The 19,444-nt window shown below is 41.7% G+C and overlaps 1 protein-coding gene across 1 annotated transcript in view; it reads left to right on the forward strand.

The window, feature by feature from the left end:
• grb2a (growth factor receptor-bound protein 2a) overlaps positions 1-19,444 on the forward strand; it is a 31,595-nt gene that overhangs the window by 2,774 nt on the left and 9,377 nt on the right. Inside the window, exon 2 of the mRNA XM_041966853.1 lies at positions 15,043-15,140. Coding sequence (XP_041822787.1) covers positions 15,043-15,140 — 98 coding nt within the window. The remainder of the gene's footprint in view (positions 1-15,042; positions 15,141-19,444) is intronic.

A 19,444-nucleotide genomic window follows, 5' to 3' on the forward strand; every position in this document is an offset into this window, starting at 1 on the left:
CCAAGATACCGTCGGAGATAACTTTGTCAGAAGTAATGGCATGATAAAACAGACGGTTAAGTCTTAAAATTTTGTTTCTGGTAGATTGAAGTTGCCATGAGGATAGAAAGCTCTTGCTTTACATTAGAGCTTTGCCTTTCAATGCTGTATAAGCGATCAAAGGAATTTTAATTAAAAACTTGAATGGCAGCCAGTGTGTCGCTTCAAAGGAGAGAACGCACGACCACCATTCCTTTGGATGTCATTTTTGTAGACAATTCATTAAGCCCTTAAGACACACTGTGTAAGGTTTAATACAATAAACGCATCAAAATTTTAGTCTATAGCAGGGGTCAGCAACCTTTACCACTCAAAGAGCCATTTGGACCCATTTCCCACAGTAAAGTATGTATAAAGTATGTGTGTATAAACAAACCGTAATTTGTTGCATTTATGAAATCAATGAACGACTGCAGAGAAAATGAAATGACATTTCTGCATGCAAAACATTTTGAACTCAGTTTTAAAGATGTTGGGTTAAAGGTTACTTTCAAGTAAAATACTCAGTGTCTATTTGAGTCCTTCTTGTATTTATGAAAAAAATTCTCCACTGGCAGCAAACCAAAAATTGCTGTCCACTCTCTGCGTGCTGTCAGCCTTTTACTGGCGCGTGCAGTCAGCTGTCAACCTGAATAATAAAAGGACTATTTCACTGAACAATGAAAAAATATGAATGTATGCTCAGTAATAGGCAATTAAAATATCTATCAAACGTGGTTAAAGTGATTTCTGCTCCTGAACCTCAGCGCACAGCGTCTGCACATCAGGGCTGTGCGCCGTCACCTGCATCTGCACAGAGGATCATAAACTGTCATCTGTGAGCGTGCACGATGTTTGTTTCAAAACGAACGAACTAAAATAAAATGCATTTTAATTAAATGCTCATTAGTTATTTTCAAGAGCCGCATCAGAGGGATGAAAGAGCCGCGGTTTGCCGACCCCTGGTCTATAACATTAAGCCTGTACTAGGGTTGATGTTATGGATCGAAACACCCTGACTGTTGATTTATTTATGAGGACATGAGAAATTTAAGATCATTCTATCCTTAATTACACCCAAACAGTAGTGGTCGATAGTGAGATTTGTCAGTGCAGTTTTGGTGCCATGATATAAATATAAATTGTGTGGTTAAATCAATACTTCCATGAGAGATTCGGCTTTGTCGTAGCAACTAAGTGTCTGAAACTTCTGTTTGAAGATCCTTCTTAATGGGCTCTGATCCTGCGTAGGTACCACTTGCACTGAGGAATAAGAGATCTTGCCGCCACTCGGTCGAGGACAGGGATCTGAAATTGCAGAAGAAAAATCTCCTCCTTAACTCTACGTTTCTGTGAAGGAATAAACACTCCGCTGTGTGGATGTGTTTTTTCATTTGTTGTTAAGAGAGACTGCCAAAACAACACAGAACACAGAACAGTGGCACAGGTAAAGTTTGCGGTATGTCACTGCTTTAAGCACTCATTGGCTGTTCCGACCACGTACGGTTAGTACCCAGCGTAAGCCCCAGCCCTTTTGCAGAATCAAAATAGGCACTAAAACTGACGCCTCTGGCACCTCAAACCAGCACAGCAAAGGAAAACATTCTCCCTTGTGAGAGTGCACCCATTTGATGCCGACGCAGTCTGTGAGTCTGTCAGTCTGGGTGGTGACCCTCATCAACAAGTACAAGCGTGTTGTCAAACTGAAAGTAGCGCTGCATTAAAAAGAAAACACCACAAGTCTGCGCTGATCGGTGCATTGATGTGTGGCTGTAGGCACCTATGAGAAGATTATTCCCAATCTGGGAGGTCCAGTTTATTATAGTCATAACATGGCACAAGGACGACAGGAACACTAACTAACTGCTCGTTGCTTTTTACTTACTGACACCCCTTTCACTTGCACTTACCTTGGATGAAACCACCTTTACCTGCTTAGGCTTTATGAACAACCAAATTGTTACCGAGTTTAAAGGAGATCTGGTCATTATGGCGAAAGTACATTCAGTTACAGGCAGAGGTTCTGAGTGGTTCCTGAACCTGTCCATTCTGCTCCACTGTTATTACCTCCTGTTTTTGCAACACCTAATCAAAGCTTGCACCTGATGTGGTTTTGCCGTGCTCTGACAGAAAGTTGGCTTTATGTAGGGGGAAGAGGTGCATCCAAATTGCTTTCAGGCATGCATGGAGTGGGTTGCATACATAGTGATGGATTTAATTCCCCACTCTGACAGCCACACTTTTCATTCGCAACGCTCGTTCTTTCTCTCAGGCGAGAGCAAAAAAGGAGGAGGAAGACAACCGGATCAAACTGCCGGTTTTCTATCAAGGGTTTCTTTAGAAACATCAGAGATTTTCCTCTTTTTGCCTCGCTGTTGGAAGAGCTGATCAGTTTATTTCAAACGAGTGGAAACAGTGAAAGAAGTACAAAATAAGTGGTTAAATTAATGTTTGGTGAAAGTGAGTCTTGTATAACTCTTATAACTCTTGCATCTGCTATTTATTTCTCATTGGGCGAAGTGGCACAACCCTGTCAGGCTATTAGTACAGACTGAGCTTTATCCTTCTCCTGCCAGACAGTCCTGGGAAAATCAATGGTGTGTTTTAAACTTGAAACAGGTTTAACTAAATTAAACAGTGCTTGACTGCAGCAGCAGCAGCAGAAAAGCACATGAAACACTCAGTTGCATCAATATCGTCTGTGTTGTGGCTTTGAACGCTGGAAGTGTCAAAGACCCAAAGTAAGACTTCACTTGGACGATCGTTGTCAGCATCTTCTCTTATGTGTGTTTTGGTAAAGTGGACAGCAGACCCGTTTACTACACACCCAAAGGAAGGAGTGAATCATCACGTAAGAGAGGGGAGTCTGAGGAGGTGTCACAGGCTGAGAAAATAGCACATCATCGACTTCAGATTGTGATTGTTGGTACTCTGATTGTCTGTTTTTATGCAACCAAGTTTTGTTAAATTGCATGTAAGTACTATTCACTGTAAATGTGTCGTATTGCGTCTTAGGTGAAACGAAGATTTGAGGTTTGAGTTAACAGGCAAACATTCATAACTGCCGGCCATTTGTGGGAAATTGCGAGTGAATCAGATTTCAAACACAAAAATACTTGGAAAAAAGTCTAATTTTCTTACGAGCTGCTGGCTCTGTCTCTGGCAAAATTCAGAGCCAGGGAACAGACATGTTTTCTGTCCTATCAAATACCTCTTTGCACACGCTGAGAACAGGCACAGTGTTTCCACTATATTCATTCACTCATGGCAGCGCTCCATTCCTGAAATATCTGACCTCTGTGCATAATATTTCATGATTCAACACACAGTGTCTTTTCCAAAGAAACAACAGCATGAGTGGTTTGCTCTAACAGCTTATTTCATGACCTGTGTCAGAGCGGGAAGTAGGTTCTTGTTGTTATCCTGCAGTGAAAAGTTAGGGCGTGAAGGTTGTGATGGTCGATGCTCATACAAAGTGTTTGACTTTGACATCAGAGTCCAGATTTGGTGCCACATCTTGCACCAAACAGTAAATGTTTCTTTTGTTTTTTTTTTTAAACTCAGCTTCTTACTTTTCATGATTTTGGCCGATTTTCTGTCAGTTAGAACAGTATTGGTTATTTTTCATGAGAGATATCTGTCTGTGCTGCTTTGTCTGGTAAGGCGATGAATGAGAATGGATCATCAGACTGAAGACTGATGTAACACAGACACAATACTGAATTTCTTTCAACTGGAGTAAAACAATGCAGAATCTACAGTGCATAGTTTGGTCTTGTTTGTGAGCAGAAAATAAGTGTAGTGACTAAATAGAAATGCGCAGACTGTGTGGGTAAGCTCCCATCCTCTGTCCTGTAATGAGTATGTGTGAGGCTTTTTCTTTTATGAACCCGTCAAACAGACAAAGACAAGACAGCATGCGATGCGATCATAGCAAGCTCGCTGCGGCGCTGGGCTGTTTGTTGCAGAAACAGTCGAGAGGACAGCGTCCTCGCACAGGAAACAATCCAGTACAGCAAGCACACTTCTTTGTGACTCACCCTTTGAAGCAGAGTCACACTGGGTTGAAAGCTGGTTTCACAGGTGCCTCTCTAAAACCAGAAAAGTGACTGTGACCCCATCAAGTGACTCGACCTTTTTCTAAGTGCACCAACCTTAAACATCACTGCTTATGTTTTACAAACTGGTGCAACACTGTCATTCTGTTTGTGCCACCGTGTCAAAATAAAATAGATATATACATTAGTTTGTCAGTTTTCTACAATAAGGAAATGCTACATTGTTTACTTTGAGAGACAGTTGGAACAATTTTCTTCTGCAGCTTCCATTTCTGTGGCCCTCTGTTTAAGGTAATTATTCTTTCAATCTCAGTAACTATTGATTTCTCCAGCTGTCACAAACAAAGCCTGAGATTTTTTTTAATGAGCGTCTACTGCTGTGCAGTTTCTAGGTTTCAGATTAAGAAAGGCCAAAGAAAACTTGCAAGGACAAACCCTCTCAGTGGGAATGTTCACCATCACCTGATCTGTCCTATCTTTGGCCCTGTTTACCCCTGGCATTAACATGCATCTTGGATGAGTCGATTTCAGGTGGACAGAGAGCGTGTCGTCTCACACCTGGCATTAGAATGCCTATCAACATAAGTCTCAAGTGGACACTGATTGTATCTCAGCTAAGACCAAATGGGTTGTTGTTTTTAACAGGCGGCCCAACAGTGGTGGCCAACATGCTGGGACGAAAAGACACAATGTTTCTCACACAAAGAAGTAACTTAACGTTTGTGAATTTATGAGGAAGCCCGAATATTAAAGAGTTTGTCATAGACAGCCTGTCACAAAATGTATTAATAGTGATAGTCACCTAATTAAGTAAATCACAAAATTTTGCAGTTTTTCAAGGGAGTCTGGGGACTTTCTCCATGCACGACAAAAAAGTAGCCTATACTGCTTACTGTTTACTGTATTTGTAAAATTTGACATGTTTACCATCAACAACATGTCCTCTTGCAAATTTAGTGCAAATAGTGAAATCATTTGAAACCGTGTGTTCGAACAGGCTGCTGAATGCTGGCAGTTAAGATGCACTTTAGACTAAGGTTGTCGGAAGTATCGATACTTTGATCCACACATCCTGGAAGACTTCGATGTCCTGGACAAACGGGAGGAATTCTGGTCTCATATTATCTGAAAATGGACCCCTATTTTCCCATTTTCCATTATGGAAATTATGGAACAGATCTCTAAAAAGATAGCTTTTAGTTTAACCAGAAACAGCTGCACTGGCCAAAGCCAGCAGACTCCATTCACAGAAACAGTGATTTTATAACTATAAAACTCACTTGATGTGCAGATTTTTTACAATTTGAATCTAAATTTGAATTTATAAAATTCGTTCACAGCCGTAATTCACACCTGGTCTTAGAGCTGCATACACATGCTAACGCTGGGTGTAAACAGGGCCGTTGTATCCATCAGCAGACCACAAACTATGTTATGTTATAAGTTGTAAAATTGATATTTTACAGAAAATAGAAAAATGAGAAATACACTCAAAATTTTCAATATTTTTCAACTCATAATGTGGGGGACATTGTCACATCTTAAATCTGAGGTAGAAGAGGCAAATGATTACATTTGTAAAACAAAAACCATCCTCAATACTCAGCTCAACAATTAGTCCATTCTAAGTGATTCAATCATTGAATAAATCGTTCTTCAGTGTCAGTAGATGCACTTTCAGTGGTTTGTTGTCTTCAAGACACATCACAACTTTTTGGGTAAATGTGAATGTAATCTCGAGATTCTTTGGGTACTGCAGGTCTAGTGCATAAATGTACCCAAAGAGCAGGAGAAATTAGTCAGCCAGATTTTGGGGGACCACTCACAAGTATTTCATCCTCCACGACAATACAGAGGCTCTCAGGGCTAAAGAGGGCCGCATCAGTAGTGTCACCCGACACAACTGTCAAGAGAGCCACTGGAGTGTCTGTGAGGTCTGGACCATCTGCTGTCTACAAAACACAAATAATAGAAGAATGAGTTCAGCCACTCAAGGATACAAATCATGCTAATGATGTCTAGAAGTGACATTACTTTCACTTAGCACTTTGCAGTTCGACTGCAACTAAGCTGCATGTTTAAACTTTTTTTTTTTACATATGCTAATATCTTATGTTAGTTTCACACCTACCTGTTAGCATACCTTTTGTTTAGTGGAATGCTTTATACCCTTACCTATTCATTTATGTCATTTCTACACTTTGCAGAACTTTGCAGAATAACAACTCAGGTAAACTCCATAAACAGGTCCTGGTCCTCCTAGAGTTATTTGAGTGATGTCATATGTTTAAGCTGACTGAATAGCTAGGCAAAGGGATTGATAGTGAGGCCAGTACACTTACATTACAGGTCCTGAAGAACTTGGAGGCATCTTCACGCAGGTACGCAGGAAGCACACGAAGGACAAGGGCCCTTCTCTTATTTATTGTTCCTAGATGGACAAAAAATATCCATTACAATAGTAATTACACAAATGCAAACACTTAAAAAAAAACAACAAAGCATTAAATAGTGCCATATTCTGATGGTGGTCATTGCTCCAGATGGTAGATTCAGTATTTTGGGTCACCATTTCTTCAGTAAAACATTTTTCAAATTAATAACTTTCTATTGTAAATGCTTTAATAACTCACAAAGGAAAAAAACTTGTAAATCAAGTTTTAGAAAAACAGTAGTTATTTGGACTTGCTGAAGCTGATAAAGTATTTTTAAGGTACCTCTTTCTGATAAATACATCTTGTCAACACATCTCTCTCTGATGAGATGACATTGTGTTCATGGCACAATCGCTTAACCCCGGGTCACAGTCCCAAGATATGACTATTTTTTTCTGCTACATACAAGGCAATTCACACTATGGCTTCTTACAGTTGTATGCTAATAATCTGTTAATAATCTGTTTCTGAATCATGCAAAGTTTAAAAATTCACCTGAATGTCGTAAATCCTCATGAGCTTGGCTAGCTCCTCCACTGTCTTGCCAGTCTTGGTGGCCTTCTCTCTGAAAAAGGTGATGAGTTTAGGTGAGTGTCTATCCGGCTCCTTGTAGAACTGATTGCACAGGTTAATGTTGTTGATTCGGTGGAACTCTGCAAACACCTGTACATGGACAGAATTACACAGAAATGTACAAAGATGAATTAGGAACAGAATTGTGAATGTATTTGAATAAGTTTTCAGTTGATAGGTAGCAAAACCAAGGGTAATTCTATTAGGGATGTGTCAGAACCAAGGTCAGAATAAAAACTTAATCGTCTTTCTTCAATTTAAAAACAGGCTGTATAACGTTATCTAAAGGAAATTAAAATAATAAAACCTCTCTATACTTTGTTTACTGTGAATGGCAAAAATATGTCACGGCATGATGTGTTGTCAACTTTTACACCTGCCGTTTGCTTTTCGGGGAAATTCTGAAAATGTAGATTTACTCATTTAAATTTTGGAAAAATCAAAACAAACATGTTCAAGGTGGGCATGCTAAAGAGTCATGATGATGAATTGCTCTCAACAGGGAGAACAGTAAAATAATAAAAGTAAATTTGATTCACATCACAAAATCCACTCCATTGGGCCAACTTCACCCTGCAATTTAAATATTTTTAATTAAAGTCTGAGCATTTCAAATAAAAGAAATTATTAATAACACTATTTCATCCTACCTGAACTGTTAAAAGGATTTCGAGATGATCTCACAACCACACACTTGAGCCTATAGGAGGAAAAACAAACACAGGCCTGATTAGCACCATGATAACACACTCACATTATGCTGTTTAGCATAATGTTCGTTTCACGTTAGCACACACATAAACACAGCAGGTTGGCTGTGCTGATAACTCCACAAGTAAAATATTGACTGTGCAACGCAAACACTTAAAACTCACAGTACACGTGCATAACCGGCGGCCAGCAAAAACAACAAGCAGCAGAATCCGGAAAGCAGGGATAACGTTATCCACCTCCAACTTCAACTACCGGGCAAACATGCATTATCGGAAATGTAGTTCATCCTTACACTGTTGTAAGATGAAGTAACATACATTCGTCACATTCAACAACTTCTAGTTGTTGAATTCCCACCACTGTAAAGTTACCATTACTTGGATTTGTAAACTATTTACAACAATTATTCACTGTGCACATTGTACAAATGCATTCCCAGTTCCAAATTCAGACTATTTATCAAAATTCAATTCAAAACAAAACCCTTAACGTTACTTACCAAATCAGGGCTGATGATAAAACGGCGCTTAAGAAAACCAGGGCAATAAGACCAATGAAAAAAACTGAGGTGGTGGTGGCTTGAAGCGGGGGGATAGAAGTGTTCAGAGCAAACAAATAAAAACTAATTAAACTGTGTTCCACGTCCTCACCAGCTCGCGTAAACTCCACATCAAGGCAAATTCAAGATGGCTGACTCAGCTTACCTGAGGGAGAGATAAGATCCACCCACCAGGACGTCATGACAGTACTGCATGGTTCCTAAACCTTTTGAGCGTTCCACACAAATTAGCTGTAAACTATTAAGCCCTATTCAATTAAAGGGGTATAAATCTTAACAGAGCTCAACACTTTATAGTTTAGTCAACTGCACAACGGCATTTGATTGTTACGACCTTATTAGTTATGAGCTTGTACAACTGTTTGGGATTACAGTGTAGGTTAAAATGGGTCACACAGTGTTAGTGTAAAATGTGTCAGCGACTGAGTATTTGCACCTAAGCAGGAGTTGCACCACCAACAGCTAACAAACATCAAGTGCTTGCCAAGTAGTGCAAACAAATCAGTCTCACCCGTTTAATGCCGACTAACCTTTGCTGTCAGTTAATATGCAGATAATATGCAAATTGATGCTTTGGATTCAGACAAGATTAGATTATACTCATATTTGACCTTCCTCTCTGCCTTGAGCACCAGATGGCTTTAAACAGAGCTTGGCGAACCTGAAGGACACAAAAGAAGTCACTTATTGCTCTTGTTGCCATTATAGGAATGCACTTTTCTAAACATCTATACAATGGCGATGTTACCATCCTGTTAACAGCATCTAAAAAACGTTATTTAATCTTGATTGGCAACATCTTGCTAATACTGATTCTGCTTGATAACTGGATTGGTATGTGGATCATGGACTTTTAGCTACTTAACATAAAAATTTTCTGATGGATTTCAGGATTCCTCCATTAGGACGCTTCATTACAAGGGATTCTGCGGTATAAACCTGGAATGTGTGTGTAACACCTGACCTGTGCAGATGTGTAGCAGAACACAGACCCATTGAAAGACTGCCTTTTCGCTTCAGATGCTGTGTGTGTGAAACACTCAGCCAGCTGCAGAAAACAAAGAGGAACCGACGCTTTTGCGAAATCTGGCATTCATTCGGTGACAGCTGAACAACAATATTTTAAGATTCAGGCGCTAGTGTAACACGTTTCACACCTGCCTCAGTCACATTAATAGCTGTAAGGCAACCACAATTCAAACTGAGACTTTTGTGCTATCTGCAGTTTTCTCTGTGCAGAAAGGTGAAGAAAAGTGTTGGAGATCACTCACTGTAAAAGTAACTTTGCTCATCTCTTTATAATAACTACATCCATGGCCTGCACTATGCGTCTTGTTATGTGCAGCACTGTGTTCTCCCCCTTTCTCTCTCTCTCTAAAGGAGGATCCAAACAACCTGATCCTGACCGATTTGATGTGATCAATCATTAGCCCCCCATTGTCAAACATTAACACAAAGCTTCTTGCTGTATTAGTGCCAAAATACGTTGTTTCGTGCCCTCTAGAACGACACACACAAGTGTTTTCTGTTCTGACGGCCCTATCGGCGGGATGACATCTTTCAAATAATCACTGTTGAAAAATAAATGTTTAATGTGTCACACCGTGGAAAAAGGTTTGTTTCGGTGAAATATTAATATATGTATTCATTTCCACACACCCACACGGACTGTTCTCTACACCAGCCCACCTCCGCCCCCCACCCTCTGCAGCACACCCCAGTCCCCCCCTCACTCCCCCCTCTCAATCACATCGGAACAGGTGAGGATAGAGCTGAGGCGACTGAAGCAGTGGAAATCTGCAGGACCAGATGGCATCAGCCCCAGGCTGCTGAGGACCTGTGTGGACCAACTCTGTGAGGTCCTCTGCCACCTCTTTAACCTGAGCCTCAGCCTGGAGAAGGTCCCTGTCCTGTGGAAGACCTCCTGTTTGATCCCGGTTCCTAAAACAACACGCCACGGAACCTGCCCACTACAGACCTGTCGCCCTGACCTCCCACCTCATGAAGAGCAAGGAGAGGTTCCTCATCAGCCACCTCCGCTCCATGGTGAGCTCCACCCTGGACCCGCTGCATTTTGCCTACAGGCCCAACATCGGGGTAGAGGACGCCTGAGAGAACTACCTGCTGCAACGGGCACTCACCCATCTGGAGACTGCCGGCTGCGCTGTGAGGGTTTTGTTCTTTGACTTCTCCAGACCGGCACTTCTGAGGGGAAGCTGGAAGACGCGAGAGTGGATAGAAATCTTGCTGCCTGGACCATCGACTACCTCACTGACCGTCCATAGTACGTGAGAATGCGCAGCCGTGAGTCAGAGGTGGTAGTCTGCAGCACGGGTGCACCCCAGGGCACCGTCCTCTCTCCTGTCCTCTTCACCATCTACACCGCGGACTTCACCTACAACATGGAAAGCTGCCATCTTCAGAAGTTCTCTGATGACTCTGCTGTCGTGGGCTGTGTGTCAGAGGGGAACAAGCTGGAGTACCGGTCAGTCATTATGGACTTTTGTGAGTGCAACCACCTGTACTTGAACACCAGTAAGACAAAGGAGATGGTGGTTGACTTCAGAAGGAGGACACTACCACACTAACCATTAAACATCCAGGGGGAGGACATTGAGACAGTGGACAGTTTCAAGTACCTGAGTGTTCACCTTAACAATAAACTGGACTGGTCCCACAACACTGACGCCCTGTATAAGAGGGGTCAGAGTCGCCTCCACGAGGAGACTGAGGTCCTTCGGAGTGTGCAGACCCCTGCTCAGGACTTTTTATGACTCTGTGGTAGCCTCTGCTATCCTCTATGCTGTTGTCTGCTGGGCCCCGGGCAGCACAGAGCGGGACAGGAAGAGACTAAACCAGTTGGTCAGGAGGGCCAGCTCTGTCCTGGGCTGCCCACTGTGGAGGAGGTCACAAGCTCACAGCCATCATGGACAACAGCACTCACACCCACTGCACCAGACTGTAGAGGAGCTGAGCAGCTCTTTCAGTGGCTGGCTGAGACCCCCTTAGTGCAGGAAGGAGCTTGCTTGTTATTTATTGCTCCTTTTGTTCTTATTTACACCTTTATTAGTCTTATTTTGCACTTTGTTGGTCCTATTGTTCTTATTTGCACCTCCATTTGCAACCCCCCCCCCCCCCCCCCCCCCCCGCGCGCTTCTGTAAGAGTGAATTTCTCCGTTGTGAGATTAATAACATCTTATCTAATCTAATTTATGTTCATTGCATTCACTATTTGCCTCACCTATGTTAATATTGCCTTTTCTCTGCCATCACTTTAAGGGCCACGAACACTGACTAATTCCAAGTGGAGCCCTAAACTGACACACTGTGCTAATGAACTCCTGCCAAACAGTCACTAATTACTTTCTGTGGGGTCCTTACAACATTCAGGTTACACGATGTGTGACCATGAACAAAACATTTCCAACATTACCAAAGAAACTGTAAGACAGCGATAGTCTTAGAGGATGCTACCTTGAGGTCTCTGGCCACCCATTGAGAGGGTGAGTCGCAGCTGCAGTCCTGACTTGAACTAGCGATGCTAAACACTGCTCACAGTAAAGATTCATAGAGCATGCAGCGCTACACAGAACTTATTGCAGAGGTTAAACCTGCATCAGTTATTCGATGATTGCGGAAAGAATGCAGGAATATTTGTGGCTTTACATTTGCTTTTTCTAAAAGCTATGTCTGGTACCTCCTGTTGTAAGGAATGCCAAAAATTCCATTCTTAACCTCTGCTGTTTGAAGATCAACATGTGCATTAGCATGGTAGCATTGTAAGCATCATTTTTCCGCCGCTTACCGGGCTGCAGTGGCTGCAGGCTGAGCAAGTTAGCTCAGAGATCCCAGGAGATCTCTCCTGCAACGTCTTTCAACTCCTGCTGAGGGATCCAAAGGCACTCCTACTCCAGGTGCAGTCTCTCCAGTGAGGGACTGGGTCTACCCTGGAATAACAGCAGGACATGCCCTGAATATGTGAGCAGAGTGCGAGGAAAAGAATTTTGGATGAAGCGCTGATTTTATTCTGGAATCCCAATTCCGCTCCAGTACTGCTCACACCACCATGAGTTCGAAGAGGATAAAGGCTTCTCCAACTGTTAATGCTGCTGCTGCTGTGGTGTTTACAAAAACTCTTTGTTGTTGTTGGCGGCCATGTCAGCAGCCTGTTTTCCAGCTGGGTCTGTGGATTTTGGGGTGCTATTTTATTGATTCAGTCATTTTTTATGTCATTATTGTTCAGTTTGTGGTTGGTGCTGAGGGATTCTGAGAGGAACGGGAGAAAGATGGAGAACTCATCACAGAGATGCATGCGGACGAAACCACTGCTGCTTTTAATTTTGCTTCTTAAAAATGTGGAACTGGATGCAACTCAGTATGTGTTCTCAGTACCTAACGCCTCCTCTGGACTCCCCTCCTCTGTCTGCCTCTCTCTTGTTTCAGAGCGTTTCTTTGGTAGAATCACATTTAGGAGTTGGAGACTGAGCTCAGTCGCTCTCTCATTTGCTCTCCGCCACAAACGTCTCAAAACACATTGTGCCGACATATATATTAATTCGTGGCAGTCACTGAGCCATCATGATCCAAAGCCCAGCAGCGTGAAGCCACATCCAGCCGTAGAGCTGCGACTCAGACGTGTGTCACAGGTTTTTAGACGAATGACCGTCCTGCATGATCACCAGTTGAAGCCTCTGGTGTCTTTAATGTGGAGTGTCATCTCTTCAAAGCCCACATTCAGCTCATTAGAGCTCCCAAATGAGAGACTGATTGGGTGGGTGGGTGTGTGTGTGTGTGTGTGTGTGTGTGTGTGTGTGTGTGTGTGTGTGTGTGTGTGTGTGTGTGTGAGCTCTCTCATGAGTTATTTTCGTAAACTTTCAAGTTTAAATTGGTTGGTGTGTGTTTTTAAATGAATCCAGGATGCTGGCGACAGACAAAAGCAAACACACTAAAAACACTCATGCACACAGTGAACTGTTTATTAAGTCAAGTTCTGTTTTGAGACATCTATTCATCTTTCCATGGAGCCAGTCTTTGAAATCAAGGCCACTCGTTCTTGCAGGTTTAGTGTTGTGGATAATATTTTTCTGTTTGTGGGTAGGTGGATGTCATTTTTCAGAGAGAGTGAGGCTCTGATATTTACAGGCTGAGGAGTCACAAACACACATATGCTGCAGCAGACAATTTCACACATCCTACATGTGCATGAACATGTTTCAGAAGTTCAATATTCTTCCATGGTGCAGCATCTTGTAGTATTTTTTTGCACAGGGGGGCTTGTAGCATACCGTGTATGCAGGTTTTTTGTGGGTTTTTTTAATGGGAAAGGAGAAAATAAGCTTAAAAACAGGCTTGAGGCTTTTCTGGTTTTTGGAACAACTCAACATGTGATTATGAAAATGAATGTGCGTGTGTGTGTGTGTTATCGCTGCCGTTTATACACCTGTGTATGTAATCCATATTAACACTCACCTAAAATGCAAGTACTTATTCTTTAATGACATGCTTAATCTACCTCACCTTAATATCGCCTGGAAGCAGTTTCACCATTTCAACAATAGAACAGAATATTTGTTTACTGAACCAGGTACAGGCTACAAACAGTGGTCACTACAGCTCACATGTCTTGCTTTGTCGCAGTGTGTGAGTCGATATGTTTCCAGTAGGAACCATTGAAATTTAGCTACAGACAGTGGACTCTGTGAAATATTGGCTATATAAACTGTTCATGATGCACTACATTTCTGCACTGTTGGATTTTGGTGCACAGTGCGACCTGTCCAGGTTGATATAATTATATGGCTTTAATTTGCATCACAGCTGGTGTTCGATCACTCACCCTGACTCCCTGCCAAGTGGAGAAGCACTGAAAATGCCTTATTTGGATAAACGCGCAGTAAATTAGCATCTCTGTGAGAACAGAAAGCTGATGTTGAACGTTGACATATAATCTTCTAAAATATGAGCTTCTCTTTAAGTGCTGTTTCTTGGAAGAAAAGTCTTTGGCTCAATTATGTCAATGTAGCTCTACATCTGAAGTCTTTATTTCATTCCCACGCACAACAAATAATTTTCAGTGTCTTGGTTTGAGTGTGATGATAGTTGCAGATGCTCAGGTAGACAGATGCTACCTGGGTGGGTGTTTAGAGCAGGCATGTCAAACTCATTCCATAAAGGGCCGTGTGGCTGCAGGTTTTTGTCCCAACCAAGGAGGAGCACATCAGGCCAACCAATCAACATCATGGGATCACTTAGTTATCAGCTGAAGACTGAGATCAGCTGATTAATTGATTCCAGCCAGGTGTGCTCCTCCTTGGTTGGAACGAAAACCTGCAGCCACACGGCCCTTTATGGAATGAGTTTGACATGCCTGGTTTAGAGACTCCAAATGAAGCCATTGAGGTTGTCTGACTTTTTGATGGCCGCGCAGCGCACAGCCTGTCTGCCTGTCTCACAGACACACTCACCAGGACAACACCTCCAGTGCCAGCAATGATTCAGACTCCAGCAGGGGACCTGGAGTGGAATTGCTACTTGAATAGGCTGTCTGTTTTGCAGTGGCTTTCCAATTGTTAGGAGGATAAAAATGAGCCACCTGTTGGATCTGTCATGTGTCATTTTTTTTTTTTAATTTTTCTCTAACTGTCACTGTGTTTACTTCATCTTCGTTACTCTGTCATTTCTGTAGGTTGTGAGTGAAGATTGTGACAAGAACTGGTACAGAGCACACCTGAACGGGGGAGAAGGCTTAATTCCCAAGAACTATGTTACAGTTAGGCCACGAAGGTAAATATTAAATTATTGTCATTTTTAATATTGTTTGCTTTGACGGTTTTTATACAGTGTAAGACAACAGTGGAAGATTTCTGTCACACCGCGGTGAGGTTTGTCTTGTCATGGGGTTGTTGTCTTGTCATTTCCTGTTTTATTTTGAAGGTCTAACTCCCCTCTCGTTTCAGAGCACTTGCCCTTCCTCATGTGTCCCGTGTGTCCGCCCTGATTACCTATTGTCTCCACCTGTTCCTGATTACCCTCCACATGTTAAATAGTCTGCGTCTCCCTTGTCTTGTGCCAGTGTGTCTTTGTTCGTCGGCGATTCACCCGAGCCTGTCATCCCCCTTGTCCTTGCCACAGCCACAGTATCTGTCTGTAAGCTCTAGTTTCCTCTTCGTGAGTGTTTTTGGTTTGTAAGTTTGATAATATAGTTTTTGGTTTATTTCCATAGTTTAGTTCATAGCCGAATTGTTTTCCTCATTGTTGAGTGACTTTCTGTTGGTTTTATTTTGTTGCTAAGGTTCCTCCATTATTTAGGAGTGTATTTTGAGTTTATAGGTTTCTTTATCTAGCTTCTGTAGGTTTTCTGTATTCATAGCCCGTAGAGTTTTCCTCCTTCTGGAGCGTCTTTTGTTCATTATTTTTATAGTCATAGTGTTTTCTAGTCTAATCCTCATAGTGAGCGTTTTCTGTTCTTTGTTATTTTTCTTACTAGATATTTATAGTTATAGCCTTTTGCCTAGTATAATTCTATAGCCTATTGGTTTGACACTCATCGAGGTGGATCTTGAGTTGAGTTCAATAAAGATCTGTGTGTTGAAATCTCTGCGTCTGAGTCCTGATCTCAGTCCCGGCCTGACAATTTCCTCAACAATTTCTCAGAGACCAAGGTACAGCCTAATTTGTTGTATCCAACAAACGAAAACATTTACGTTGATATAAAACACTGAAAAGCAACAAATCCTCGAATTGGCGAAGCTGGAGCCAGAAAATGTTTTTTGTATTTTTGATAATGGACTCAAGTTATTATCACAGTTTGAGTTATTGTGGTAATTAAGTACATCAGTTGTAAGTATAAGCATGTGACATTTAAGAAATAGTAAAATAATTTATGATTGTATTTAAATTGCCATTTTTGATTTGGTTCGGCTAAAATGGCAATTTTTAACCTTTGACCCACAAAAAGTTGAACCTCAAGCAACATTGCTCGACACACACAATTGTGTATACTCATCAGCTTGGTACCATATTATTAGAGAGGGAATCATTTGTTTTCTGTGTGATTTTCTTTACTGTTGGAGCACATCCGGGCAACTATGATCTAATGACACCAAAATTCAACAGTGAGTCAGTCCGTCTCTTAATATTTTATGACCCCCTACACTGTCTGTGACGCTCAGCCCCAAGCAATGGTTCCTTCTGGCGGCAGGACGGTGTGTGTTAGATGGACTGCAGCGTCCATGTTCGTGGTATTCATTATTGGTTTTGGTCTTTTAATGGTGTTTGTTGACAAGAAAAATATGACATATCGCCTGAAGACAGTAATACAAATACCGCACATGCATAGCTGGACCAAGACATGGAAGACTGAGTTCAGTTCATTTTAGTCATATTACTGAAGTTGAATCTAACTCTGACTGTGCTTTGGAGCTTTCACAGTACTTTGTGACACATGTCGTAACCCGGGACTCAAAGCACAGCATTCTTACAAGGCAAGGATAGACACAAACATGTCAAATGACTATTCATGGCATAATGTAGAGGTGACTGAAAGGGAATATGAATAGTATAGCTGTGGAAGAAACCCAACTTCTTAAATTAAGGGCTGTTTTCTTTAAAGTGATATCGATATGATGGCAGTTTGTATGAACATAGTCAATGTCTTAAATTTAACCACATTAGCCTGATATAAACATACAAGTAGTTACCAGTTCAGATTCGTGTTTTGTGTCTAAAACACCCTGGCAGCGTAGGTCAGCCCCAGTAGCTCACCTGGTAGAGCACACAACATAAGGTCGAGTCCTTCCTGCAGTCATCCCGAGACCCTTTGCTGCATGCCATCCCCTCTCTTTCTCTCTATTTCCTGTCTGTCCTGTTCCACCAGCATCTAAATAAAGCAGTAAAAATAAACTGCAGAATGCGTAAAGTGCCACGCCTTTGACATCGTCTCAAGTCGTATAACGGAGTTTTACCCTTGACTGGCCTGGATTTGCTCTGCAACAGTGCAGCAGTTGAATAAACCCATATTGACTGAGCTTGTTTCTGATGGTACACTACTGCTGGTTCTTTAAACAGTAGGATTGAACATGACTGATTGGCCAGTGAAAGCATTCTGTGCAGAGGTATTTCTTGGAGAGATTTGACTATACATGGAGCATCTGTAGCCAGGCACATAAATGTTAGTGCAGGTATAGCATTGTCATTGCGAGCATGTTAGCATGCTGACGTTCACCTCAAAGACCCACAGAGCTGCCGGCATGGCTGCAGGGTCTCAGTCTTGTTAAAAATATACACATTGCTGATGACTGACCCACATCTGTCATCTTTCACTTCAACCGGCTCCCCTCCAAGCTGTGATCTTCCTCCAGGATTGTTGAGTTGTCTAATGTTCACTCAGCTGCCTCCCATGATTCCCTGTCTTTAATGTCGACACTATATATTCTTCGCACTGCCTCTGTACGCACATGGCAGTTTAAAGAAAACTCTCTCTTATCAGCTGCTTGGAAACATAAAGTAAAAACTGAAAGGCACATCGCTGGCTATGGAGCAAATAACTTTATTGCAAAAGATGGGTAATTATGATGAAGCCTTGAGACACTTATGGTGACATAGGGGCTACTTTTACTGTAGATACCATAGCCACTTTCAAAACTAAATGAAAATCTGTGCCTTTGATTTATCTCAGCTGCACTTTCATTTCCTTTGTTGCACCTGGGGCAATTTACAACATATTACTGCACAGTATCTGCAGTTCTGGTCCGTTCTATTTGTATTGTAGTTCATTTTATTATTTATTCCTTTATATCTGAGTTTTAAAATGTCATTTCTTTCTATATTCACTGATTTTATTTTAGTTTTTGTTGTTTATCGTTTTGAATTTCAATCTATTGCTTTTCTTTGCGTATGTAGAGCACTTTGAATTGCCTGCCTCTTCAGACTGTTTTGGAGAAATCATCTGCACGGGTTGTCTTTCTGTTGCAGTGATAACACACATACAGCATGCTGCAACTCCATTCAGGCGCTGCCACACTTCAAAGTCTGCATTACAAGGCTACACGTGATGTTAACAGCGAAGGAGGCTGTACCATCCCAAACTCCTACTCCTATTCAATAAGAATTTTATAAATTTAAAGCAATTTTTAGTTTGGAAGCCTTGCAAGACCACACCAGCTACCTGCCTTACAGGTCCCATCTTCAACATGCCATCTTGACCTCCATAGCATTGCTGGCCAGAGCCATAAAGAGAGCCAGCAGCCATGTTTTTTTTTTTGTTTGTTTGTTTTTTTTGTCTCAAATGTAGCTTTAAAATCTGATCATCTCAGCAGACAAAGTGTACATACTACAGATAATAGAAGCAAAAGCAAGAAAATCACTTCTCATGCCTTCATGAAACTTTTCTTTCCACTTCTGTCAAGATGCCATAGAATTAACTTTAATTGCCACTTTGTCAGGCACCTGAGGGCAACGTGCTGGTACATTTTGACATTTTTCATTTAATGAGTTAACAGGGATCATCCAAATGCACTTTTGTGTTGGCTTCTCATCATCATCTCATTAGTACAGGAGTAGCAGGTTCAGCCTGGCCTTCAGGTCCTACAAAGTACACACAGTCGCAGGCTGTGTCCTTTGAAGAATTCAGCCCCTGAATTGCAGGGCAGCTAAAGGTCAACAAACAGCCCTTGTCAGCACTTCTGAGTGCACAAAGCTGATCTCAAAGATGCGAAGTACAAGAAAACAGTCAACTGAAAGCTGTTAGATTATTCAACTGCTGTCAACCTCTATGATGCATTTTTCTGTTTTTTTGTTTTGTTTTGTTTTCTTTGTTTTTGCCATCAAGACAATCTGTCCTTACTTATCTGAGGCGTTAAGAGCTGAAATAAAATGTCTTTATAAATGGCCATTTATATTTCTGCCTCTTGAGTTCTTCCTTGTCTCATAACCTTACTTTTCCACCAGATATTTATTGAAAGTCATTTTTGAGATAAGTCAGACGAACTGGATCAAAGCCTGACTTCTGGACATAATAACGCACCTGAGTCCTGACCATGGTTTAAAAACAAAGTTATTATTTTCATTCTAACATAATCAGCCCTTAT

Source organism: Chelmon rostratus, chromosome 3 (assembly GCF_017976325.1).
Source record: "Chelmon rostratus isolate fCheRos1 chromosome 3, fCheRos1.pri, whole genome shotgun sequence".
In the NCBI taxonomy this organism is placed as follows: domain Eukaryota; kingdom Metazoa; phylum Chordata; class Actinopteri; order Chaetodontiformes; family Chaetodontidae; genus Chelmon; species Chelmon rostratus.